At 47.2% G+C, this 26,050-nt stretch overlaps 2 protein-coding genes across 2 annotated transcripts; one reads left to right on the forward strand and one right to left on the reverse strand.

The window, feature by feature from the left end:
* Positions 1–7,757: 7,757 nt before the first annotated feature.
* Positions 7,758–7,916, reverse strand: LOC114907663 (40S ribosomal protein S27-like). Its single transcript, XM_029243414.1, has one exon. The coding sequence runs from the start codon at positions 7,914–7,916 to the stop codon at positions 7,758–7,760; it is 159 nt and encodes a 52-aa protein (XP_029099247.1).
* Positions 7,917–21,809: 13,893 nt separating this feature from the next.
* On the forward strand, positions 21,810–25,811 carry LOC114907624 (histone H1oo). Its single transcript, XM_029243339.1, has 4 exons — positions 21,810–22,091; positions 23,784–24,144; positions 25,176–25,240; positions 25,560–25,811. The coding sequence occupies exons 1-4, from the start codon at positions 21,810–21,812 to the stop codon at positions 25,809–25,811; spliced, it is 960 nt and encodes a 319-aa protein (XP_029099172.1).
* Positions 25,812–26,050: the final 239 nt, after the last annotated feature.

Raw genomic sequence — 26,050 nt, forward strand, 5'->3', positions numbered from 1 at the left:
CTCGACCTCCACACTGGGGTCGTCCAGGTCATCTGGGTCTGAAAAGCCAGGTAAGCAAAGGGAGCGGCTCCTCCCTCATCCGCGCGAGCCCGTTCCCTGGGTGTCCTGAACCCTTCTTCCCCGACCCTGCTCCTCCTCTCTCAGTCTGGCCCCTGAACCCACCCCAGGGGCAGAAGAGCTGATGCCAGTGGTAGCGGGGGCCAGGGAAGAGAGCAGAGGGGCGCCTTCCCAGCTGGAGCCCATTTGCTGTGGGCGAGGGCTGGCAGCCCAGCTGCAGCTGCAGGGCGGCTAGTTGAAGGGGCCGGAGCAACAACGAAGCAAGCGTTCGACGCTTGACTGGGCTTTGGATTTAGGGCTGCGTCCCAATTTTCAATCAACAAACAACGCCTCAAGGATTCTCTGGATATGGGGTCCACTGAGGCAAACAGACCCATTTCATTCCTTGCAGGTGCTCCCAGTCTGGTAGGCGAGCTTGCCTCGTTATAGATGCCATTTGATAATGTGGCGTGTGCTTTAGTGGTGGGGACCCAGAGGGCTGTAGGAGCCCAGAGGAGTCGCCTAACCCCCTCTGGGAGGTCAAGGAAGGCTTCCTAGAGGAGGTGACTCTGAAGGAGGGATAAGCCTCACCCAGGGGAAGGAGGGCTGGGGCAGGGGAAGTGTTCTGAGTACTTGCAAAGACTCCTCTGGAGGAAGTGAGGGGTCCCATCTGCCTGGGAAGCACAGGGAGAGTTGCTCAGTTTGGCTGGGGTCCAAATCTCGGTGATGTTTAGGCCTTGAAGGATGAATGAAAGCTGCTTGGGTGGCCACGGCCGCCCAGGCCTAGGGAACAGCATGGCACAGGCTGTGGCCTGGAGGGGAGAGTGCTGGTGGAGTGCTTGGGAGCTGCGCCGTCTTCCTGCTGGCTGGGGCAGAGTTGGGGGAAATGCGGTGATGGGGGCAGGGGCTGATCAGACTGGGCCTCCAAGGCCAGGTCAGGTGTGTTGGCCCTTGTACTGAAGGTAATGGAGGAGAGGGTCGGAAAGGGGGAGGAGACTGTGCCCTGGGGATGGAGGCAGAGAAGCCTATGGGGAGCAGGAGGGGCTCCAGGATGTTCCCCGGGCACTTGTTTGGGTGTCTGGGTAGGTATGGGGGTGGGCACATTTGTGGGGGAGAGAAGATGGGGGACAGGTTTTCGGGGACCTGCGAGTTCTGTTCTGGACATCCTGGTATACAGCAGGCATCGAATAACTGGAATGAGAAGCTGAACACAGTTGGAGGGTGGGGGTGGGGGGGAGGAAGGAGAGTTGGGGGTGGCTCCCTGGGACAGGGCATGGTTTGGGGGAGACAGGGCAAGGGTTAGAGCTGTCACCCCAGGCTAGGCCCCTCCAGAAACCCTCTAACACTGCAGCTGGGAGGGCTCAGACTGCCTTAGGGCCCCTCCCCACCGTGGGAGATGGGGGATGGGGAGAATGAGACTCTCCTGAGGTCCCGGCTGACCTCAGGTTCTACCGATTAGCAAAACGAATATTCTCAGACACTGGGCTCCTCCTGGCCAGGAAACAAAAGAGGTTGAATTTGATGAAGTCTCTTTACAAGTTTTGCTGAGATCTAGAGTTTGGGGATGGTGGGGTTTTTTTACTTTAAAATGCGGTTTTTTGAAAAAATATGTTTTAGCCACATGTGATTCCTTTCTTGAGTCTTCAGTTTTTGCAGATTGGTCAGAAATCAACATTTCTAATCACCATGTTTAAATCAGGTTTCATATTTAAACCACTTTTATGTGCTTTATGGTGACTGACAACTGTCTCTCTCCTCACCCCTGGATCCTACTCTCTTTTGCAACTTCAAAGAAAAAAACCCAGCTTATTGAGATACCTCAATAATTCACGTAGCATACAATCCACCCATTTAAAGTGTACTTTTAGCACATTCACAGTTGTGTACCCATCTCCACAGTCAATTTTAGAATATTTTCATCCCTTCTAAATGAAAACCTGTACCCATTAGCTGTCAACTCCCCATCCCTGCCCACCTCCCAGCCCCTGGCAACCACTAATCTACCTTCTGGCTCTGATTTGCCCATTCTGGACATTTCATATAAACTAACTCATACAATATATGACTTTTTGTGACTGGCTGCTTTCACTCTGCATAATGTTTTCAAGGAAGTACTTCATTCCTCCTGTTGCCTGGATGACATTGCATTTTATGGCTATACCACGGTTTGTTTATGCATTCATTAGTTTATGGACTTTTGGGTTGTTTCTACTTTTTGGCTGTTACAAATAATGCTGCTGTGAACATTTGTGTACATGTTTAGGTGTGGACCTGTATTTTCTTTTCTCTTGAGTATATACCTAGGAGTGAAATTCTTTTGTTACTTTTTATGATGAAAACTTTCAAGCTGACAGAAAAGTAGACTGGATGGTACAGTGACTCCCAGCTTCCCCACCCACACATATGTTACCAACCAGCTGTTCTTGGCCTCCTTAATCAATAGAAATTGATCAGAGACCAGATAAGAAATTCAGGCAAGGCTTTATTGGGGCCCCTGCAGCAGCAGCAGGGATTGAGAACAAGTAGCAGTTTCCCTTGCTAGCTTGCTCACTCAGGTGGGAGGCAAACTTTCTCCTTCTATGGGGTGACAGTAGGAGTGTGTCCAGGGATCAGGCCAGAGGGGTGGCCTAGGAGGCTTGCCCACCTCTGTGGTGGTGTTGTGTGCAGGGGGCATGCCCAGTACCCTGCTTTGGCTCCTGGCTCTTCAGAAGAAGCAGTTGGGCGCCTTGGTCTTTTTGTATCTTGTTGTCTATAATTTGCCCCAACTGGGCATGCACGCAGTTATTTTTAGTCCCTTATAGTTTCTTTTTTTTTTTAACATCTTTATTGGAGTATAATTGCTTTACAATGGTGTGTTAGTTTCTGCTTTATAACAAAGTGAATCAGTTATACACATACATAAGTCCCTTAGAGTTTCTTTGTATGTCATTGATCGAGGAGACATTTGTCCAGGGGCAAGCACTGCAGCAAAGTGTCCCAGGTCCCAGCCTGTCTCATTCCCCCCTGAGGGATTCTACACCCCTTATTCTTAAAGGGTAAGGGACCAAAGGTCTCTCCTTTTGAAACTTCCTGCTAGATGGGGGCCGCAGACCCTAGCCTACCCTAGTGGTGTAGAAGTCCCTCACTGACTATTCCAAGGACCTGTATGGACCTGGGCCACTCTCCACTGGAATGGGTTGAATTCCTTGAGACATCATGAGTCTTTACTTGAAACTGTTGGAGGCTGGAAGACACAAACTTAACCAGAGGGTTAAACAAACAAGGGCCCTAAAGGAGAAGAACAACAATAGCCATTAAAGGGCCTAGAAAGGGAAGGCACCAGGTTAACTTTGGGAGGGCTTCTTTAACTGTTGACCAGACAGTGGAGGCGATGTCGCCCCTGCCAAAATTGTGAAGCTGCTCTATCTGGGCATATATTTCCTTGATATTAAATTCTACCTGTCCTGTTGCATTGGTCCAGGAGCAGCAGGATGTATTAACTATCGCACAAACTCTACTTCGTTCTGCCAGAAGGTAATCAAGAGCTAGACGATTGTCAAGAACTACATTAGCCAAAGAAACAAGAGATCTTCAGTCCCGTTAAGGCTTGCCTTGTCTGTTCCATCATATAACCAAGCTGTCTAGTGAGATTTCTCAGTGTTGTTTCATGATAGGTAAAGCCTCCCCACGGAGCTGCCAGCCCTATGGCCAGCCCTGCCCCTGTTAAGATCATTTCTAGTGCTCTCTGGGTTCGCTGATGAGCTGGAGTGGTCCTGTTACCAATAAAACCCCCTCTTATCCCTGTAGTCCCTAGAGTGCACTCTCCCATGAAGTGAACATTATCAATGCATTTATACGCTATAGCTTGGTTGGAAAAGGACAGGGACCTGGCCATAATTCCATAACATCTGATGGTTTGGGTGTCCGCAGAGGAAAAACAAACACTTCTGGGGTGCAGAACTGAATGTCTGTCTCACGGTTGTTAAGAGAGGACAGTCCTTGAAGGACATAACTCTTGTTAGTACTTAAAAAATTAGGGGATAGGGCTTCCCTGGTGGCGCAGTGGTTAAGAATCCGCCTGCCGGCGCAGGGGACACGGGTTTGAGCCCTGGTCCCGGAGGATCCCACGTGCCACGGAGCAACTAAGCCTGTGCCAAAACTATGGAGCCCGCGAGCCACAGCTACTGAGCCCACATGCTGCTACTGAAGCCCGTGAGCCTAGAGCCCGTGCTCCGCAACAAGAGAAGCCACTGCGATGAGAAGCCCGCGCACCGCAACGAAGAGTAGCCCCTGCTCGCTGCAACCAGAGAAAGCCTGCGTGCAGCAACGAGGACCCAATGCAGCCAAAAACAAATAAATTAATTAATTTTTTAAAAAGTAGGAGACGGCAGACCCTTATGTTGATAATTCAGCACATAAAGCTCTACAACATTTTTAACAAGATGCTCGTGTATGCTCCTGCAGAGTACAATAGCAAGAATGGCAAATAGGAGTCCAGTCTACTACATCATTTTACTCATCTGTTGATGGTGCCTGTCTTTGAATAGGTATCTCAGATTTTCCACTGGCTCACAGGTGTATTGTTCTGTTGGAACCTGCCGGGTTTCTGGAGGTAAAAGCTTTAGTCTGGACAAATGTACCCAACTAGATATCCCTTGCAGTTTGACAGCAGTAGGGGTGGTTAAAATTACTTTATAGGGGCTCTTCCATTTTAGCAATCGTTGGTCTTTGGGGGACCCCTCTTTCCAGTTCTAAGAAGAACCTGGTCCCCGGGGTTTATTTGTGAAGGACCTGCTCCTTCCTCTGTAGTGTTAGTGGGGGCTGGCAGTGCCTTGTGGGCACAGTCCTGGATTGCCTCCTGAACTTGTCCTAGATTAATAATATATCTCAGGGCCTGGTTCACTTCCTCATCCAGTAGAATGTCCGTAGTAAGAAAAGGCCTCCCATAGGTCATTTCAGATGGGCTAAGCCTCAGACCACTCCTGGGGCTACACGGACCCTGAGGGTGCGATAGGAAGCGAGCTGGTCCAGGGTGCATGAGTCTCTTGGCAGAGTTTTGCTAAGGTTTTCTTCAAAGGATGGTTCATTTTCTCTACCTTCCCTGAAGACTAGGGGTGCCAAGAGGTGTGTAGCTTGTAGTCTATCCCTAGGGCCATTGTGAGCCCCTGTGTGATTCTGGCTATAAAACAGGGCCCGTTATCACTGTGGAGGGACTTTGGAAGTCCAAACCGAGGAACTGCTTCTTTTAAAAGGGACCTACAGGCTTCCATAGCCTTTTCAGATTGGATGGGGAAGGCTTCAGCCCATCCTGTGAAAGTATTGACAAACACCATAAGATATTTATATCCTGACCGCGGGGGCATTTGGGTGAAATCTGTCAGTCTTCCCCCCTGATATGTCCCTCGGCATTGAATTGGCCTGAGTAATGAAGGAGGGATTGGATGGGCCTGTGGGTTATTATGGGCACATAAATCATAGGCAAGTGTTGCTTGTTTTACTGTCTTTTAAGCCCCTTCCCTGAAAAAGCCTTTTGCATCAAGTCCCGCAGTGATCCCTCCCATAGTGCGTGGCACCATGTAAGCTCTTAGTGAGTTTCCATTTTTGGGCCTCAGGAATTAGAACCGTATCCTCCTTTCTATACCGGCCTGTGCTTCTCTTCTCATAGCCTCGTTTCCCAGCCTTTTCTTGTTCCTGTGGGGAATACTGGAGAAGGCTAGGGAGTTCAGGGGGGCCAATCACTGGGGCCATAATTCGCTCAGGCTCTTGCAGTTGAGCTGCCTGTTTTGCAGTTTGATCACCTTTGCTGTTCTCTTGGCTCACAAGGGATCCACCCCTCTGATGGCCCCTGCAGCGGATTACTGTTACCTGGGTCAGGAGCTGCACTGCTTCTAAAAGAGCCAGAATCAAATCTTTATATTTTATGGGGGAATTTGTAGCGATTAACGTTGCTCTTTCCAAATGGCAGCATGAGCATGTAGCACGTGGAACCCATATTTACAGTCAGTAAAAATATTTAATTTCTTATCCGTCCCTAATTGCAAAGCCCTCATTAATGCAATTAGTTCAGCTTTCTGGGCTGATGTCTGTTGGGGGCAGGGCCTTGGCTTCCATTCCGTTCATCTAGACTAACTGGCATACCCCGCCTTTTGGGTTCCCATTTCTATAAAACTGCTCCTATCAGTAAACTGTTTGACCTCAGGGCTGTCAAGGGGCTCATCTAGATCAGACCTGCTGGAGCAAGTTTGTTCTATGGTCTCTTTACGCTGATGCACTAAGTCTCCACTCTAGACAGCTGGAAGCAGAGTCGCTGGGTTCAGGGTTTGGCACACCTTTAAGATACTGCCAGGGGCGTCCAATAGGAGGGCCTGATATCTTGTTAACCTTCCTCCAGTCAACCAATGATGTCCTTTGACTTCCAGCACAAATTGTACCTGATGAGGGGTTGACACGCCTAAGTGTTGTCCCAGGGTGGGCTTGGAAGCTCATTTACCAACAGGGATGTGGCCACTACTGCCTGCCGGCAGCTTGACCATCCCAGGGCCACTGAGTCCAACTGTGTTGAGAAGTAAGCCACTGGTCTCTGATCCGGTCCCAGCTTTTGGGTCAGGACTCATGGTTCTATCCCTGACCTCTCACGAACGTGTAGGGTAAGGGGCTTGTGCAAATTTGGAAGCCCCAGCACTGGTGCTCTACTCACCGCAGTCTTCAGAGTCTCAAAGGCCTGCTGGTGGTCCTTATTCCGTTGAAGGGGTTCCCTTTCCTCTCCCTTTAGACCCTCACATAGGGGTTTTGCTATAAGGCTATAATTTGGAATCCAGATACGACAGAACCTAGCCATTCTGAGAAAGCCTCAGAGTTGCCTTTTTGTGGTTGGAGATAGTAATGCATTAATTGCTGTTTTTCAATCTATGGCAAGGGCTGGTGCCCCTGGGGTCAAACCCAATCCTAAATATTGAAACTGTTGCTGGTTGAAGATACTCTATATGGTTGAAGATACTTTATATCCCCTTCTTGCCAGAAAATTTAGGACCGTAACAGTATTTTTATCTGAATCTTATTTGGTCTCACTACTTATCAATAAATCATCAACATATTGTAGCAGAGTTCCCTTCTCAAGGCTCAATTCCCTCGGTTCCCTTGCTAACGTGTTTCCAAAAAGATGGGGGCTGTCCTGAAAACCCTGCAGAAGTACTGTCCAGGTGTATTGGGTAGCCTCCAGGTGTCAGGGTCCCTCCATTCAAGGGCATAAAGGTATGGAGAGTCTGGATTTAGGGGAATACAGAAAAATACATCAGTGAGGTCCAAAACAGAGAAATACTGCGTGCCCCCTGGCACTTGGGTGTGGAGGGTGTATAGCTTTGACACCAGTGGGTGAATAGGGATGACGGCCTCATTCACTGCTCATAAGCCTTGCACAAACCAGTACTCCCTGTCAGGCTTCTGAATGGGGAGGATTGGGGTATTGCAAGGGGGCTGGCAGGGCCTAATGAGTTTGTGTTTTAGGAATTTGATGAGCAGTGGTTGGATTCCTCTCAGGGCTTCAGGCTTTAAAGGATATTGTGCGTTTTTTTTTTCCCCCCGTGATCAAAACTCAATTGAAAACCTGACAGCCAACTAGAAGAGCGCTGTTGTATACCTTACAAAACTAAACATAATTACATTATCTTGGTAGATTAACTGGAATTACTGAACTGATAAGGCTTTCTGCGATAGAACAGGAATTCAGGAAGTTGTGTGGATCATCAGTGTTGCTTTCTTCTAAATGAACACCCTTCTGTGGATCTGGCCTTTCCTCCTGTTGGCCGACACAGCACTGTTGAACAACCTACGTAAAGCACCACTGTCTGAGCACAGCTGAAAACCGTGGTAATCTTGTAGCAACCTGGACATTTTACATCCATAAAATAAGAATTTGTGCTCTGAACCAGCCGTTTCTTTTTTTTTAATTAATTAATTTTATTTATTTACTTTTGGCTGTGTTGGGTCTTCATTGCTGCGCGTGGGCTTTCTCTAGCTGCAGCGAGCAGGGGCTACTCTTCGTTGTGGTATGTGGGCTTCTCATTTCTCATGGCAGTGGCGTCTTTTGTTGAGGAGCACGGGCTCTAGGCGTGCGGGCTTCAGTAGTTGTGGCGCACGGGCTCTAGAGCACAGGCTCAGCAGTTGTGGTGCACAGGCTTAGTTGCTCCGCGGCATGTGGGATCTTCCCGGACCAGGGCTCAAACCTGTGTCCCCTGCATTAGCAGGCAGAGTCTTAACCACTGCGCCACCAGGGAAGCCCCGGGCCATTTCTTTTTGTGTTTTTTCTTTTCCTTTCCAAGGAAGGATCTTGGAATAGCTAGCCAAAGGCATGTTGATCCTTTCACAAGCGCAGCCCATGCAGATCTCTAAGGCAACACCCCTAGCGAGCAGCACAAGACCAGGCATGTGGCATCTAAAGGATATTGTCTTTTCCAGGGGTATTTTTCCCCAGGCCTTAACCATATTTTTATTGGGGGAGCAAGTTTTGCCCTTCCTGGCACCGAGGTATCTCAAACTGCAGGATCTACCGGTTCTCTAATTTCCTGGGGGATGTCTTGGGGAACATTTTGATGACCAGCAGGTGGGCCATCTGGGGCTACAAATAGATGCATTCTCTGTTTGAATTCTTTACCTCCTTGGATTCCCCTGTCCTAAGAATATACTAGCTCCTAATTTATTTAGCAAATTTCTTCTGAGGAGGGGGACAGGGCATTCTGGCATATACAGAAAGGAGTGAGTAATAATAATGGACCCAATTCCATTGAAAAAAAGATTTCAAAAGTAAATACAGGAACTCACATGATCTTTTATCACAAGCAGCACTCCAGGACAATTTTGTTCTCCTAGAGAGAGAAACCAAATCCAGTCTTGCATCAGCCTCCTCTTAATAAAATCCATTTTCCTAATTAAATTTGACCCACCCTTAGAAAGTCCTGACCACATACAAAATTCTTTTTCCAATGATCCTTTTCTGCAAAACTTCTGCAACTTTGTGTAGCCATATTATCCTGTTCGTTATTCTTTCCATTCAGAAATAACCAGCCCTAGGACAAAAATCACTTTTTCCTTTTAATAAAATATATTTCTGTTCCTCATATCTTTTTTTTTTTTAATTAATTTATTTTTTGGCTGCATTAGGTATTTGTTGCTGCACATTGGCTTTCTCTAGTTGCGGCGAGTGGGGGCTACTCTTCATTGCGGTGCATGGGCTTCTCATTGCAGTGGCTTCTCTTGTTGCGGAGCACGGGCTCTAGGCACGCAGGCTTCAGTAGTTGTGGCATGTGGGCTCAGTAGTTGTGGCTCGTGGGCTCTAGAGTGCAGCCTCAATAGTTGTGGCGCACGGGCTTAGTTGTTCCGCGGCATGTGGGATCTTCCCGGACCAGGGCTTAAGCCCATGTCCCCTGCATTGGCAGGCGGATTCTTTTTTTTTTTTTTTTTTTTTTTTAAGTCTGGCAAGGATTTATTAGGAAGCTTATTAGTCACAGTGAATAAAAATCCATGAACAGAAGAACTGAGATCTCCAAATTGGCAACTGGGCTTACAACACGAGTTAGAAGCTAATAAATATTAAGGATGTCCCAAGAGGAATCTTATCTAAGTCCCAATCTTACCCTGACCAGGATCCCAACAAACACAGAAACGATGCCCATGCTCTCCTTTTACCTGGTTAGCAGGAAAAAAGAACTTCTTCTGAAGCTATTACGCATTATCAGGAGATTCTTGCTCTTCTAACTATAACCACGGGACACTAGCGCACGACAGACAACTCCAAGCTGGGCAGCTTGACAAGAATGGTGAAAGGTGACAGGGAGAAGGAGCACGCAGGGACAAGGACTACTAGCTCGACACCCTCCTGGTGGTTAATACGTGGCAGGCGGATTCTTAACCACTGTGCCACCAAGGAAGCCACCCTCATACCTTCTTTTCTGAAAACATACATCCTACTTTCCTTAAGCAACCATGAACTGTCTTTTACATTAGCATTCCTTGATTGGAATATCTCATAACATCTAGAAACATGTATCTTCCCAAAACACAATTTCTTTCCTTAATGTGCAAGACATGTGTCTAATAAACCCAAACATCTTTAGTTTCCCTCTCACAAGAAGACAAAAGTAGGTAAATATAGACCTGTTTAGCAATTAATGTTCCAGTATTTCATCTTATTTGAAATGGCCTGGATACTCGATGGAGTCCTATCATTTGCCTTAATTTAGTTTTAAGTTACCAAAATTTGGAGGGACTATTGTAGATGGAAGTTTCCAAAACATAATTATTCCCATAGAGTTTATCAAAAAGCTCTTATCATAGTTAAATTTACTTAAAAGTTTAATCACATCAGGTCATTCTCCTTGATGACAGATTTTAAAACAGAAACAATATGTACTTATTGACTTTCAGTAACCCTAGGTACAAATAAAATATTATAATTAATGTTGATGACTCTAAAGACAGGTCTGTATCAATTAAACTGACAAGCTTAAGTTAGACAAGTTAATTTCTACAGAATCAGAGATCTCATAGTTTTCCCTCTTGAAATTAAAAAGGCCTCTTTTTTTCCCTCAGACTAGGGGACTACAGATGGATCAGGTAATTCTTGGAGCTCAGGCCGAATAGTTACATTGCAAAGGCAAAGGAGAGAAATGCAAGCCCCTCTCTCTTTTTTTTTTTTTGTTGTTGTTCTTTAAAATCCCACCAAGTAACCCACGACTGGAGTTTCAGGCGATGTGGCTGTGTGTGTTTGTACTTCAAGGCTTAAATGCTCCACTGTGCTTTGGCAGAGACTTGCAAGAGCAGTTGGACAGACAAGACTACATAATACAAAGACACCAGTGACAAAAACTTAAACACACAAACAAGAAATCTTAGGATTAAGGGTATGAGAGTGCAGGGCTGGGAACCGAGGGACAGGTGAAGGGAAGAGGGAAAGAAAAGACTGAAAGAGAGAGAGAGAGATTGCCCTTTCAACCCGCCCCCTGTGGGTATCTATTCAGGCAACAACCTGCGTGCTTCCAGAAAGAGCCAGTGAAGGAGGGAAGACCCTATCCACTGCCCGTGGCGGTGATCAAGCCTGGAAATCAGCCAGTTGTACATCATCAGTGGGAGTCTCACCCACGCATACACCAGTATATAGAAAACTGCCGCTTTAGCCCATTCCCAATGGGACTTCTCTTTTTTCTTTTTTTAAACTTTTAATTTTCTATTGGAGTATTGTTGATTAACAACGTTGTGATAGTTTCAGGTGTACAGCAAGGTGATTCAGTTATACATATACGTGTATCTATTCTTTTTCAAATTCTTTCCCCATTTAGGTTATCTTATAATATTGAGCAGAGTTCCCTGTGCTATACAGTAGATACTTGTTGGTTATCCATTTTAAATATAGCAGTGTGTACATGTCAGTCCGAAAATCCCTAACTATCCCTTCCCCCAACCCTTCCCCCCTGGTAACCATAAATTCATTCTCTAAGTTTGTGAGTCTGTTTCTGTTTTGTAAATAAGTTTGTTTGTATCATTTCTTTTTAAATTTATTTCTTTAATTATTCATTTTTTTTCTGTGTTGAATCATCCTTGCCACGCACGGGCTTTCTCTAGTTGTGACGAGCGGGGCCACTCTTCACTGCGGCGCGTGGGCCCCTCACTGCGGGTGACTTCTGTTGCGGAGCACGGGCTTCAGATGTGCGGGCTTCAGTAATTGTGGCGCCGGGGCCTAGTTGCTACGCGGTACGCAAGATCCTCCCAGACCAGGGCTTGAACCCATGTCCCCTGCATTGGTAGGCGGATTCCTAACCACTGCACCACCAGGGAAGTCCAGTATCATTTCTTTTTAGATTCCGCATATAAGCGATATCACGCAATATTTCTCTTTCTCTGTCTGACTTACTTCACTCAGTATGACAATCTCTAGGTGCATCCATGTTGCTGCAAATGTCATTATTTCATTCTTTTTTATGACTGAATAGTATTCCATTGTATACATGTACCACATCGTCTTTATCCACTCCTCTGTCGATAGACATTTAGGTTGCTTCCATGTCTTGGCTGTCGTAGACAGTGCTGCAATGAACACTGGGGTGCATGTATCCTTTCAGACCATGTTCTTCTCCGGATATATGCCCAGGAGTGGGATTGCAGGATCATATGGTAGCTCTCTTTTTAATTTTTTAAGGAACCTCCATACTGTTCTCCATAGTGGCTGTACCAATTTACATTCCCACAAAAAGTATAGGAGGGTTCCCTTCTCTCCACAACCTCTCCAGCATTTATTTTCTAACGGGACTTCTCTGGGCGGCAGGAAAATAAAGGTGAGAATATTGGGATGATCGGACTTCCAGCCACATGTTGAGGTTTGAACCTCTATCATTCTCATAAATCTCCTGTCAGGAGAGCCTGCTGGACCAGGATCTGCACTGTGTGAGGCGAGCCTCTCCCACCTCTGCTTGTCACCTGTCGAGGTGAGCTGTTGCCGGCCAGAGCGAGCAGGTCTCACAAGCTGAGAGGAGTGATGCTGTAGCTGCCCGATGTCCACTTTCTTGGAAAGACAGGACAGAAGTAGGAGAGGACAGAGAGAGAAGTAGAGAGATTTCAGGAGAGGAAAAGGGACAAAGGGAAAGCGGGGAGGGAAAAAGGACAAAGGGGAAGGGAAAGAGTTGCCTGAATGAGGGTACTGAGGCCCCCAGGGGCCAGGAAAGCAGACTTACCAAATGAGGTGACACTGAAACAAGAGGTTCAGGAGGCCACTTATCACCCATGGGGAAGCTGTGTTCAGTGGTCCCAGAGGTGCATAGATCCTCTTCTGGGAAGGGAACAATTGTCCCTTTGAGGTGTCGCCACAAAGTATGTTACTGAACAGGGTTCTTGGCCTCCTTATCAATAGAAATTGATCAGTGGCCAGATAAGAAATTCAGGGAAAGGGACTTGCCTGGTGGTGCAGTGGTTGAGAATCCGCCTGCCGATGCAGGGGACACGGGTTCCAGCCCTGGTCTGGGAAGATCCCACATGCCACAGAGCAACTAAGCCCGTGCGCCACAACTACTGAGCCTGTGCTCTAGAGCCCACGAGCCACAACTACTGAGCCCATGCACCACAACTCCTGAGGCTCGCGTGCTTAGAGCCCGTGCTCTGCAACAAGAGAAGCCACCGCAGTGGGAAGCCCACGCACCGCAATGAAGAGTAGCCCCTGCTCGCCGCAACTAGAGAGAGCCTGTGTGCAGCAACGAAGGCCCAAGGCAGCCAAAAACAAATTAAAAAAAAAAAAAAATTCAGGCGAGTCTTTATTGGGACCCCTGCTGCAGCAGGGGGGAGGGAAAACAAGTAACAGTTTCCCTTGCTCGCTTGCTGAGGGAGGGGTGCAAACTGCTTCCTCATATGGGGTGGGGGGGAGGGTGTGTCCAGGGGTCGGGCCAGAGGGGGGTCTTAGGTGGTCTGCCCACCCCTTAGGTGGTGCTGTGTGCAGGGGGCATGCGCAGTACCCTGCTTTTGCTCCCAGCTCTTCAGAAGTACCAGTTGGGTTTTTGGTTTTTCTGATTCTTGTTGTCCATAGTTTGCCCCACTGGGCATGCATGCAGTTATTTTTAGTCCCTTATAGTTTCTTTGCATGTCGTTGTTTGAGGAGATGTCTGTCCAGGTGCAAGCACTGCAGCAGACGGTCCCAGGTCCCAGCCTGTCTCAGAGCTGTCACGCCAGGCCAGCCCCCTCCAGAAACCCTCTGACATTGCAGTTGGGAGGGCTCAGAGCTCCTTAGGGCCCCCTCCCCACCACGGGAGATGGGGAAGTTTTTATTTGCGAGAGGAGAGTGAGACTCCAGAGGTCCTGACTGACCTCAGACTCTACTGATTAGCAGGCTCTGGCCCCAAAATGAATATTCTCAGACACTGGGCTCTTCCTGGCCAGGAGGCAATAGAGGTTGAATTTAATTAAGCCTCTTTACAATTTTTGCTGAGATCTAGAGTTTTCAGGTGGGTTTTTTCCCACTTTATTTTTTTAATTTTTATTGGAGTATAGTTGATTTACAATTTTGTGTTGGTTTCAGGTGTACAGTATACATATATCCACGCTTTTTTAGATTCTTTTCCCATATAGGTCATTACAGAGTATTGAGTAGAGTTCCCTGTGCTATACAGTATGTCCTTAGTAGTTATCTGTTTTATATATAGTAGGGTGTAAATGTCAATCCTAATCTCCCAATTTATCCCTCCTCCCTTTCCCCCCAGTAACTGTAAGTTTGTTTTCTACCTCTGTGACTCTATTTCTGTTTTGTAAATAAGTTCATTTGTACCTTGTTTTTTTTTAGGTTCCACATATGAGTGTATCACATGATATGTGTCTTTCTCTGTGTGACTGACTTCACTTAGTATGATCATCTCTAGGTCCATGCATGTTGCTGCAAATAGCATTATTTCATTCTTTTTCATGGCTGAGTAATATTCCATTGTATATATTGTATATATGTACCACATCTTCTTTATTCATCCATCCTTCCATGGACATGTTGATTGCTTCCATGTCTTGGCTATGGTAAATAGTGAGGCAATGAACATTGGGGTGCATGTATCTTTTTGAATCATGGTTTTCTCTGGATATATGCCCAGTAGTGGGATTGCTGGATCATATGGTAGTTCTATGTTTAGTTTTTTGAGGAACCTCCATACTGTTCTCCACAGTGGCTGTACCAATTTACATTCCCACCCACACTGTAGGAGAGTTCCCTTTTTTCCATACCCTCTCCATCATTTATTGTTTGTTGACTTTTTGATGATGGCCATTCTGACTGGTATGAGCTGATACCTCATTGTAGTTTTGATATGCGTTTCTCTAATAATTAGTGATGTTGAGCATCTTTTCATGTGCTTTTTGGCCATCTGTATTTCTTTTGAGAAATGTCTAGTTAGATCTTCTGCCTATTTTTTGATTGGATTACGTTTTTTTTTTGATATTGAACTGCATGAGCTGTTCATATGTTTTGGAGATTAATCCTTTGTCAGTCACTTCATTTGCAAATATTTTCTCCCATTTCATGGGTTGTCTTTTTGTTTTGTTTATTTTTTCTGTGCAAAAGTTTTAAGTTTAATTGGGTCTCATTTAAAAAAAATTTTATTGGAGTATCATTGATTTACAATGTTGTGTTAGTTTCAGGTGTACAGCAAAGTGAATCAGTTATACATATACATATATCCACTCTTTTTGTTTTTTAAGATTCTTTTGCCACATATGCCATTACAGATTGTTGAGTAGAGTTCCCTGTGCTATACAGCAGGTTCTTTTAAGTTATTTATTTTATATATAGTAGTGTGTATATGTCAATCCCAACCTCCCAATTTATCCCTCCTCCCACTTATCCCCTGGTAACCATAAATTTGTTTTCTTTTTAAAAATTATTTATTTATTTATTTATTCTTGACTGTGTTGGGTCTTCGTTGCTGCGTGCAGGCTTTATTTCGTTGCAGCGAGCGGGGGCTACTCTTCGTTGTAGTGTGCAGGCTTCTCGTGGTGGCATCTCTTGTTGCGGAGCATAGGCTCTAGGTGTGTCGGCTTCAGTAGTTGTGGCATGCAGGCTTCAGCAGTTGTGGCTTGTGGGCTCTAGAATGCAGACTCACTAGTTGTGGCACACAGGCTCAGTTGCTCTGCAGCATGTGGGATATTCCTAGAACAGGGCTCACACCCATGTCCCTTGCATTGGCGGGCAGATTCTTAACCACTGCACCACCAGGGAAGCCCTTAAATTTGTTTTCTATATCTGTGACCCTTCTGTTTTGTAAACAAGTTGATTTGTACCCTTTTTTTAGATTCCACATATAAGTGATATCATATGATATTTGTCTTTCTCTGACTTACTTCACTCAGTATGAAAATGTCTAGGTCTATCCATGTTACTGCAAATGGCATTATTTCATTCTTTTTTATGGCTGAGTAATATTCCATTGTATATATGTAGCACTTTTTTTTTTCTTTTTTTTTGGCTGCAGCACGCAAGATCTTAGTTCCCCAACCAGGGATTGAACCCGTGCCCCCTACATTGGGAGCACAGAGTCTTAACCACTGGACTGCCAGGAAAGTCCCCACATCTTCTTTTTCTAATCCTCTGTTGATGGACATTTAGGTTGCTTCCATGTCCTCACTATTGTAAATAGTGCTGCAATGAAACTGTTTTGATTACTGTAGCTTTCTAATATAGTCTGAAGTCAGGGAGCCAGATTCCTGAAGCTCTGTTTTTCTTTCTCAAGATAACTTTGGCTATTTGCAGTCTTTTGTGTTTCCATACAAATTGTAAAAATTTTTGTTCTAATTCTGTGAAAAATGCCATTGGTAATTTGGTAGGGATTGCATTGAATCTGTAGATTGCTTTGGGTAATATAGTCATTTTCACAATGTTGATTCTTCCAATCTAAGAACATCTGTTTGTGTCATCTTTGATTTCTTTCTTTTCTCAGTACAGGTCTTTTGCCTCCTTAGGTAAGTTTATTCCTAGGTATTTTATTCTTTTTGTTACAGTGGTAAATGGAATTGTTTCCTTAATTTCTCTTTCTAATCTTTCATTGTTAGTGTATAGGAATGCAAGAGATTTCTGTACATTAATTTTGTATCCTGCAACTTTACCAAATTCATTGATGAGCTCTAGTAGTTTTCTGGTGGCATCTTTAAGATTCTCTATGTATAGTATCATGTCATCTGCAAACAGTGACAGCTTTACTTCTTCTTTTCTAATTTGTATTGCTTTTATTTCTTTTTCTTCTCTGATTACTGTAGCTAGGACTTCCAAAATTATGTTGAATAATAGTGGTGAGGGTGGACTTCCTTGTCTTGTTCCTGATCTTAGAGGAAATGCTTTCATTTTTTCACCATTGAGATGTTTCCTGTGGGTTTGTCATATATGGCCTTTATTATGTTGAGGTAGGTTCCCTCTGTGCCCACTTTCTGAAGAGTTTTTATCATAAATGGGTGTTGAATTTTGTCAGAAGCTTTTTCTGCATCTATTGAGATGATCATATGGTTTTTATTCTTCAGTCTATTGATGTGGTATATCATAGTGGTTGATTTGCAGGTATAGAAGAATGCTTGCATCCCTGGGATAAATCCCACTTGATCATGCTGCATGATCTTTCTAACATGTTGTTGGATTTGGTTTGCAGTATTTTGTTGAGGATTTTTGCGTCAATGTTCATCAGTGATATTGGCCTGTAATTTTCTTTTTTTGTGGTATCTTTGTCTGGTTTTGGTATCAGGGTGATGGTGGCCTTGTAGAATGGGAGTGTTCCTTCCTCTGCAATTTTTTTTGGAAGAGTTTAAGAAGGATGGGTGTTAGCTCTCCTCTAAATGTTTGATAGAATTTGCCTGTGAAGCCATCTGGTCCTGGACTTTTGTTTGTTGGAAGTGTTTAAATCACAGTTTCAATTTCAGTACTCGTGATTGGTCTGTTTATATTTTCTACCTCTTCCTGGTTCAGTCTTGGAAGGTTGTACCTTTCTAAGAATTTGTCCATTTCTTCCAGGTTGTTCCTTTTATTGGTGTATAGTTGCTTGTAGTAGTCTCCTTTTTCATTTCTAATTTTATTGAAAGGGGAAGCCTGTCCCTTTTTTTCCTGATGAGTCTAGTAAAGTTTTACCAGTTTCGTTTATCTTTTTAAAGAACCAGGTTTTAGTTTCATTGATCTTTTCTATTGTTTTCTTCATCTCTGTTTCATTTATTTCTGCTCTGATCTTTGATTTCTTTTCTTCTGCTAACTTTGGGTTTTGTTCGTTTTTCTTTCTCTAGTTGCTTTAGGTGTAAGGTTAGGTTGTTTATTTGAGATGTTTCTTGTTTCCTGAGGTAAGATTGTATTGCTATAAACTTCCCTCTTAGAACTGCTTTTGCTGTATTCCATAGGTTTTGGATCGTCGTGTTTTTATTTTCATTTGTCTCTCTTAATTTCCTCTTTGATTTCTTCAGTGATCCATTGGTTGTTTAGTAACATATTGTTTAGCCTCCCTGAGTCTGTGTTTTTTCCAGTTTCTTTTTTCCTGTATTTTTTATTTCTAATCTCATAGCGTTGTGGTCAGAAAAGATGCTTGATATGATTTCAGTTTTCTTAAATTTACTGAGGCTGGCTTTGTGGCCCAGCATGTGGTCAGTCCTGGAGAATGTTCCATGTGCACCTGAGAAGAATGTGTATTCTGCTCCTTTTGGATGGAATGTTCTATAAATATCAATTAAGTCCATCTAGTGTAAAGTGTCATTTAAGGCCTGTGTTTCCTTATTGATTTTCTGTCTGGATGATCTGTCCATTGGTGTCAGTGGGGGGTTAAAGTCCCCCACTATTATTGTGTTATTGTCAATTTCTCCCTTTATGGCTGTTAGTATTTGCTTTATATATTGAGGTGCTTGTATGTTGGGTGCATACATATTTATAATTTTTACATCTTGGATTGATCCCTTGATCATTATGTAGTGTCCTTCCTTGTCTCTTGTAACAGTCTTTATTTTAAAGTTGATTTTGTCTGATATGAGTATGGCTACTCCAGCTTTCTTTGTTTTCCATTTGCATGGAATATCTTTTTCCATCCCCTCACTTTCAGTCTGTATGTGTCCCTAGGTCTGAAGTGGTCTCTTGTAGACAGCATATAGATGGGTCTTTTTTTGTATCCATTCAGCCAGTCTATGTCTTTTGGTTGGAGCATTTAATCCATTTACATTTAAGGTAGTTATCAATACATGTGTTCCTATTTCCATTTTCTTAATTGTTTTGGATTTGTTTTTGTTGCTCTTCTTTCTTGCCTTCTTTTGTTCTCTTCTCTTGTGGTTTGATGACTATCTTTAGTGTTGTGTTTGGGTTGCTTTTTCTTTTTTGTGTGTGTATCGTAGTTTTTTGGTTTGTAGTTCCCATGTGGCTTTGATATAGCAGTCTGTATATGTACAAGGTTGTTTTATTTTTTCCACTTTAAAATGTGGTTTTTTAAAAAATATATTTTTTATGGGCTTCCCTGGTGGCGCAGTGGTTGAGAGTCCGTCTGCCGATGGAGGGGACACGAGTTTGTGCCCCGGTCCGGGAAGATCCCACATGCCACGGAGTGGCTAGGCCCGTGAGCCACGGCAGCTGAGCCTACGCATCCGGAGCCTGTGCTCCACAACGGGAGAGGCCACAACAGTGAGAGGCTCGTGTACCGCACAAAAAAAAAAAATATATATATTTTAGCCGCTTGATTCCTTTTTTTGTCTTTAGTTTTTGCAAATTGGTTGTAAATCAACATTTCTAATCACAATGTTTAAATCAGATTTCATAATTAAACCACTTTTACGTGCTTTACGGTGACTGACAACTTCTCACACTGTCTCCCTCCTCACCCCTGGATCCTACTCTCCTTTGCAACTTTTTAAAAATAACAGCTTATCGGGCTTCCCTGGTGGTGCAGTGGTTGAGAGTCCGCTTGCCGATGCAGGGGACCCAGGTTCGTGCCCTGGTCTGGGAAGATTCCACATGCCGCGGAGCGGCTAGGCCCGTGAGCCATGGCCGCTGAGCCTGCGCGTCCGGAGCCTGCGCTCCACAACGGGAGAGGTCACAACAGTGAGAGGCCCGTGTACTGAGGAAAAAAAAAACAGCTTATCGAGATATCTCAACAATTTACATACCATACAATTCACCCATTTAAAGTGTACAATGGCTTTTAGTATATTCACAGTTGTGTACCCATCTCCACAGTCAATTTTAGAATATTTCCATCCCCTCTAAAGAAAACCTGTACCCATTAGCTGTCACTCCCCATCCCTGCCCACCTCCCAGCCCCTGGCAACCACTAATCTACTTTCTGGCTCTGATTTGCCCATTCTGGATATTTCATATAAACTAACTCATACAATATATGACTTTTTGTGACTGGCTGCTTTCACTCTGCATAATGTTTTCAAGGAAGTACTTCATTCCTCCTGTTGCCTGGATGACATTGTATTTTACGTCTATAACACGTTTTATTTATCCATTCATTAGTTTATGGACTTTGGGGTTGTTTCTGCTTTTGGGCTATTATAAATAATGCTGCTATGAACATCTGTGTACACATTTTTGTGTGGATATATATTTTCTTTTCTCTTGGGCATAGGAGTGAAATTCTTTTGTTACTTTTTATGATGAAAACTCTTTTTTTTAATAAATTGATTTATTTATATTTTATTTTTGGCTGTGTTGGGTCTTCATTGCTGCACACGGGCTTTCTCTAGTTGTGGTGCGTGGGGGCTACTCTTTGTTGTGGTGCATGGGCTTTTCATTGCAGTGGCTTCTCTTGTTGTGGAGCATGGGCTCGAGGTGTGTGGGCTTCAGTAGTTGTGGCATGCAGGCTCAGTAGTTGTGGCTCACGGGCTCTAGAGCACAGGCTCAGTAGTTGTGGCGCATGGGTTTGGTTGTTCCGTGGCATGTGGGATCTTCCCGGACCAGGGATAGAACACGCGTCCCCTGCATTGGCAGGTGGATTCTCAACAACTGCGCCACCAGGGAAGTCCCATGATGAAAACTTTTTTTTTTGCGGTACGCGGGCCTCTCACTGTTGTGGCCTCTCCCGTTGCGGAGCACAGGCTCCGACGCGCAGGCTCAGCGGCCATGGCTCACGGGCCCAGCCGCTCCGCAGCATGTGGGATCTTCCTGGACTGGGGCACGAACCCGTGTTCCCTGCATTGGCAGGTGGACTCTCAACCACTGCACCACCAGGGAAGCCCCGATGAAAACTTTTAAACGGACACAAAATTAGACTGAATGATACAGTGACCTGCGCCCCTAACCCAGGCAGCCATCACCCGACTTCAACAGCTAACAGCTTGTAGGTACCCTTGTTTCACCTACTGCATTATTTCGAAGTAAATGCCAGACTTATCATTTCATCTGTAAACAGTTCTGTATTTATCTTTTATTTATTTATTTATTTATTTATTTAGCTGCACCAGGTCTTAGTTGTGGCAGGCAGGCTCCTTTGTTGCAGCCCACCAGCTCCTTAGTTGCAGCACATGGGCTCCTTAGTTGTGGCATGCAAACTCTTAGTTGTGGCATGTATATGGAATCTAGTTTCCTGACCAAGGATCGAACCCAGGCCTCCTATACTGGGAGCACGGAGTCTTATCCACTGTGCCACCGAGGAATTCCCAGTTCAGTATTTTTCTTTAAAAGATAAGAACCTCTTAAAATAATTGCAGTACCATCAGCACACTGGAAACATTATCATCCTTAATATCATGAAATATTCCAGTGTTCACATTTGTCTAGTTGCCTTTTTTTTTTTTTCCAGTTGGATTGTTCAAATCCTATTCTGAGTCTGAGCAAGGCCGCCATGTTGCATTTGGTTAAAGGGATTCTTAGGATCTTTCCTCTCTGGGGACCTTCCCACGTTTTCTTTTCCTCCTTGCTTGTTTGTAGGAGAAACCAGGCCATGTGTTCTGAAGAGCTCCTCACAGTCTGGGTTTTACTGATTTCATGCCCATGGCCCTTGCATTTCCTGTAAACTGGTAGTTAGAGCTCGACAACTGACCTGGTGTAGGTTTGTTTAAGGACCCTTTAATGCTTTTATTGAGCCTTCGTGGAGGGCTGCTGCGTGCCCAGCCCCACGGCGGGCACCGGGAGACCCCGGGTGGCCAAGCAGTGCCCCCCGCCTCTGCTCCCAGGCCAGGGGGCAGTGGCCCTGACCTGGGGTGGGGGTGAGGGGTGTGTACTTGATCCCCCGGCCGCTTGCTCACCCACAGTGAGGCCTGGCCAGCGCCTCGTGGGTGCTTCACTAGGCATGTTTGTCCTCAGCGGGGTCTGAGGGAGGTCTGGGCCCCGGGTGATGTCCTGCTGTCTGTCCGTAGGCCTGATCCGGAGCGGCGTCCGAGAGCCCCGCCGCCACCCTCCAGTGCTGCGCATGGTGCTGGAGGCGCTGCAGGCGGGGGAGCAGCGCCGGGGTACCTCGGTGGCGGCCATCAAGGTTTACATCCTGCAGAAGTACCCGACGGTGAACGTCCTCCGGTTCAAGTACCTGCTGAAGCAGGCCTTGGCCACAGGCATGCACCGCGGCCTCCTCGTCAGGCCCGTCAACTCCAAGGCCCGGGGAGCCACTGGCAGCTTCAAAGTCAGCCGCTGGGAATGGGGTGGGGGGTGGCGAGAGGCCCCAGGGTGCAGGTGGACTTGCCCGAGGGCTTGAACCCCAATTCCAGCTCTTTCTTCCCAGCCTCTGGGTGCTGGTCCCCTGCCCTGTTCCCTCTCTCCTTCTGTCTCTTCTCGTTCTTCCTCTGTCTTTGCCAAGACCCCCTGTCTCCCCGGGAAAGCTGAGCACCCACACGGCCCCAGTCACCCTGCTGCATCCGCCTCCATCCCTGTTGGGTGTGTTGAGTGACCAGAGACCGTCTCAGCTGTTTCACTTCTAGGTTCTTGGAGCACGTGACCCCTTCCTGGAATTCCTTACCACGGGCGGCACAGACCCAACCTTGGCCTCTACGGGGTCACAGAAATGGGGTTTGTTCCCCGTGCTGTCTGGCTCCAGACCCGTGGTCTCCAGAACAGGGCTGACGCCTCCCTGAACCCCTACATCCTCCTCTTTCAAAGGGGAGGGTCACCCAGAGCTAAGGGCAAATTTGGCCACAGAATTAAGCCCCAGCATCATGACTGCCAGCTGCCACCAGGGAAATCTCAGGGACACAGACATAGGGTCTGTATCGTCACTGCTGTGCCCCAGCAAGTAGCAGTTCCTCTGACAGGCTCCATGGAACACGGTGGAACATTCTCAACCTCCACGTTCCAATCCCTGTGGGAATAGGGTGGCTGAGCACAGGGGATCCCCCCTCCTGGAACTCCGGGTGTGTGGGTCAGAGCTTGGACACCAGCCACGGCAAGGCCAGGGGCACAGGGTGGGGTGAAGGGAAGCAAGAGAGGGCACTGGGAGTGCCTGTGACTGGGAGACGGTCAGGAAAGTGGGCCAAGGAGCTGGGAGGCAGGGAAGGGGGTCTTGGGTACCACGGAGTCAGGAATGTGTGTGTGCAGAGAGCGGGAGTTGATTCTGGTCTTGGTGGGTAACGGGGAGCCGTGAGGGTCCAGGGATGCTGGGAGCAGCGTCATCAGCTGGGCTCTAGAGGGGCAGGGACCACCTGTTTGCCAGGGACGCTTGCATCCTCCTGCCACTTGTACCCTCCCTGTTGGCCCCATTGTAAAGATGGGGAGACCGAGGCCAGAGGGGGAGGAGAAGACTTGGGCGAGTCGCCCTTGGGCTGGGGTTGAGGCCCCAGGAAGCCACGAACTCTCAGCCGTCTGACTTCCATGTCCGTGTCCAGCTACACAGAAGCGAAGCGGCAGGGAGACTTGGGGACACAGTGGTGTGAGGCGGGGAGGTGGGGAGTCCGAGCCACAGTCTGTGGATGGTGTTGGGGGGTCAAAGGAGATTATAGGTTAGCATCTCAGAGATACTGTTAGGGCTCAGTGTGCATGACGTGCTCCCAGAAGCCTGGCTCTGAGGCTTCCGGGTGCGGGGGTGGGAGGCGCGTGCCCGCCACGTGTGCAGGGAGGGTAGGAGAAGCTTGGGTGAGTTTTGGAGACTCGGGTTCCTTAGCTCCTAATGGCAGCACCGTTCCTCACAGTGCATGAATGGGTAGAATGCATTACTGGCAGTCGGCATTTAGGAGGTGGTTTTGCGTGCTCTCCGCAAGCCCTTGGCCGCCTTCCTCTCCCCCTCCTTTGGGATGGGGTCTTCTCTGAGCCTCATGTAGGGTATAGGGGCGTAAGACATCCAGAACCTCTGCTGTCAATCCCACCCTGTTCTCTCCTCCTCCAGTTAGTTCCCAAAGGCAAAAGGAAAATCCAGCCCAGGAAGACGTCCACCATGACGGCCCCCAGGAGGCCTGGTCAAGCTGAGGGAAAGGACCCCAAGAAACCAACTGAGTCAAAGAAGAACCCACCCAACCCAGGCGATGTGAAAAAAGGATCCAGGAAGCCAGGAGAGGGGAGGACAGCTCCCCCCAAACCAGGTGCAGCCAAGAAGGCCCCCAAGAAAGGCCAGCAGACCAAGGACCAAGAGGCAAGACTGGGTGAGGCCAAGAAGTCCTCCCAACAGCCAGACAAGGCCACACAGGCCCCTCCCATTGCCAGTGGGCCCAGCGGGAAGTCAGAGGTCAAAGGTGGAAGGAGCAGCCGAGGTATGGATGTGAATGGGGTGAGAGGAGGGTATGGGAGGGGGTTTCTGGCAGCCACTGGACATGAGTTGGAATGGAGGGGCCAGCTCTGGGAGGAGGGGTTTCTAGCCAGTGTGCCCTGAGCACTTGGCTTGACTCAGAGAGACAGAGAATGCATGGTAGCTGGTGGGGGTGGGTATGGGGGAGAAGAGTGCAGAGAGAGGAGGAGGGGTCATCTCTGAGAAGGATCAGGGGAGGCTTCCTGGAGGAGGTGTCCCAGGCAGAACAGCTTGTGCAAAGGTCTGGAAGCATGAAGAAGGTGGAAGAAGTACAAATAGTTGTGTGTGTGTGCACTGGGGGAGGGGGTAGGGGAGGTTGTGAAGGGCAGCAGGAGGCTGGACTTTATCTGGAGGACGATGAGGAGCCACAGAAAGACTCTGAACAGGGGACAGCTAGGGCCCAAGGTGTTCTTAGAAATGTATCCTGGGGCTTCCCTGGTGGCGCAGTGGTTGGGAGTCCGCCTGCCGATGCAGGGGACATGGATTTGTGCCCCAGTCCGGGAAGATGCCACATGCCACGGAGCGGCTGGGCCCATGAGCCATGGCTGCTGAGCCTGCGCGTCCAGAGCCTGTGCTCCGCAATGGGAGAGGCCGCAACAGTGAGAGGCCCACGTATTGCAAAAAAAAAAAAAAAAGAAAAGAAAAATGTATCCTGGCCGCCATGTGGAAGATGGGTTAAAGGCTAGAGGCAGATACACCTGTCGGGGGCCTTTGGTGTGGGCAGGCGTGGAGCTGTGAACAGAGTGAGGGATGGTCAGCCACTGTCCAGTTAATCCTCTAACTGTCCGTGGGAGAGAGGCTGCTACCTTCAGTTGGCAGACTAGGGCACCCAGACTCAGAGAGGCTAAACTACTTGCTCCAGGTCATACAGCCTGCAAGTGTCAGAGTGAGGACTGGGCCCTGGGCAGGACGAGGGCTGTGGGACCCCTGAACCTTCCTGCCCAGCAGCAGCTCCTCCTGAAAGGGGTGTTTCTCACATGCCATCCCCTCTTCCAGCAGATACCAAGGCCCACAGGAAAACAAAGCCTGGGAGTCAGAGTTCCAAACCCACGGTCACCAAGGTAGGTGCCTGGGTGACTTCCTGCTCCGGGTCTCCAGCGACCAGAGCTCGGGCATCCCCACCCGGCCCCAGAGGGGTCAGCCAAGGAAGGGGGCAACTTATTTTCCTACAAAGTACAGAGCACTTTCCTCCCCTCCCCGGCCCTTCAGTGCCTTGAGGATCACCCCATTTTATAGATAAGAGGCTGAGACTTAGAGAGGTGAGGTCGCTTGTCGAAAGTGACCCAGCGCTGGGATTTCACCCTTAAGTTCGTGGGCTCTGAGCTGTGCACCCAGCCCTGCCCAGCTCTGTCCCCTTGCTCCTGGTTTGCTTTCTTATAGGGCGAGGATGCTGCTGCTTCCCCAGCCAAAAAGAAGATGGGCAGCAAGGTCCCTAAAAAGGCTGCTGTGCAGGGGGCCGGGGAGGGGCCTAAAGCCAAGGCCCCTGTTCCTCCCAAGGGCAGTGGGTCCAAGATGGAACCTGTACCACTGGCCAGGAAGGCAGAGGCCCCTAAAGGCCCGAGAAAGCCTGGCATTCCCACCAAGTCCTCTTCGTCCAAAGCGGCCAGTAAGAAGGCAGAAGCCGAGAACTAGAGGCGGGGTGGAGACAGACTGAGATTCTACTTTTTTATTCCCCTAAAAACTATCACTCTATTTCACTGTAACCTATTTATCAATAAAGACTTTTTCCCCCACAAATTGGTGTGGAAGGAGGCTGAGGTCTAAGGATTTGGCCATCCAGGGCTAGGACCCAGATAGAAGCTTCTGCCCTGGGGAGATGCAGACCGCTGCAGGGATCCAAAGTCACCTAGGCACCTGTGGAGGCACTGGAA

Source organism: Monodon monoceros, unplaced genomic scaffold (genome assembly GCF_005190385.1).
Source record: "Monodon monoceros isolate NGI ecotype Baffin Bay Population unplaced genomic scaffold, NGI_Narwhal_1 Super_Scaffold_3, whole genome shotgun sequence".
In the NCBI taxonomy this organism is placed as follows: Eukaryota; Metazoa; Chordata; class Mammalia; order Artiodactyla; family Monodontidae; genus Monodon; species Monodon monoceros.

Bases quoted from the DNA above. Each gene is read 5' to 3' on its own strand.
- LOC114907624 (XM_029243339.1), top strand. From the start codon at position 21,810: ATGTCCTGCTGTCTGTCCGTAGGCCTGATCCGGAGCGGCGTCCGAGAG. The intron at 24,145-25,175 runs GTATGGATGTGA...CCCCTCTTCCAG, and splicing joins AGGTGGAAGGAGCAGCCGAG to CAGATACCAAGGCCCACAGG. The intron at 25,241-25,559 runs GTAGGTGCCTGG...GCTTTCTTATAG, and splicing joins CCAAACCCACGGTCACCAAG to GGCGAGGATGCTGCTGCTTC.
- LOC114907663 (XM_029243414.1), bottom strand. From the start codon at position 7,916: ATGGATGTAAAATGTCCAGGTTGCTACAAGATTACCACGGTTTTCAGC.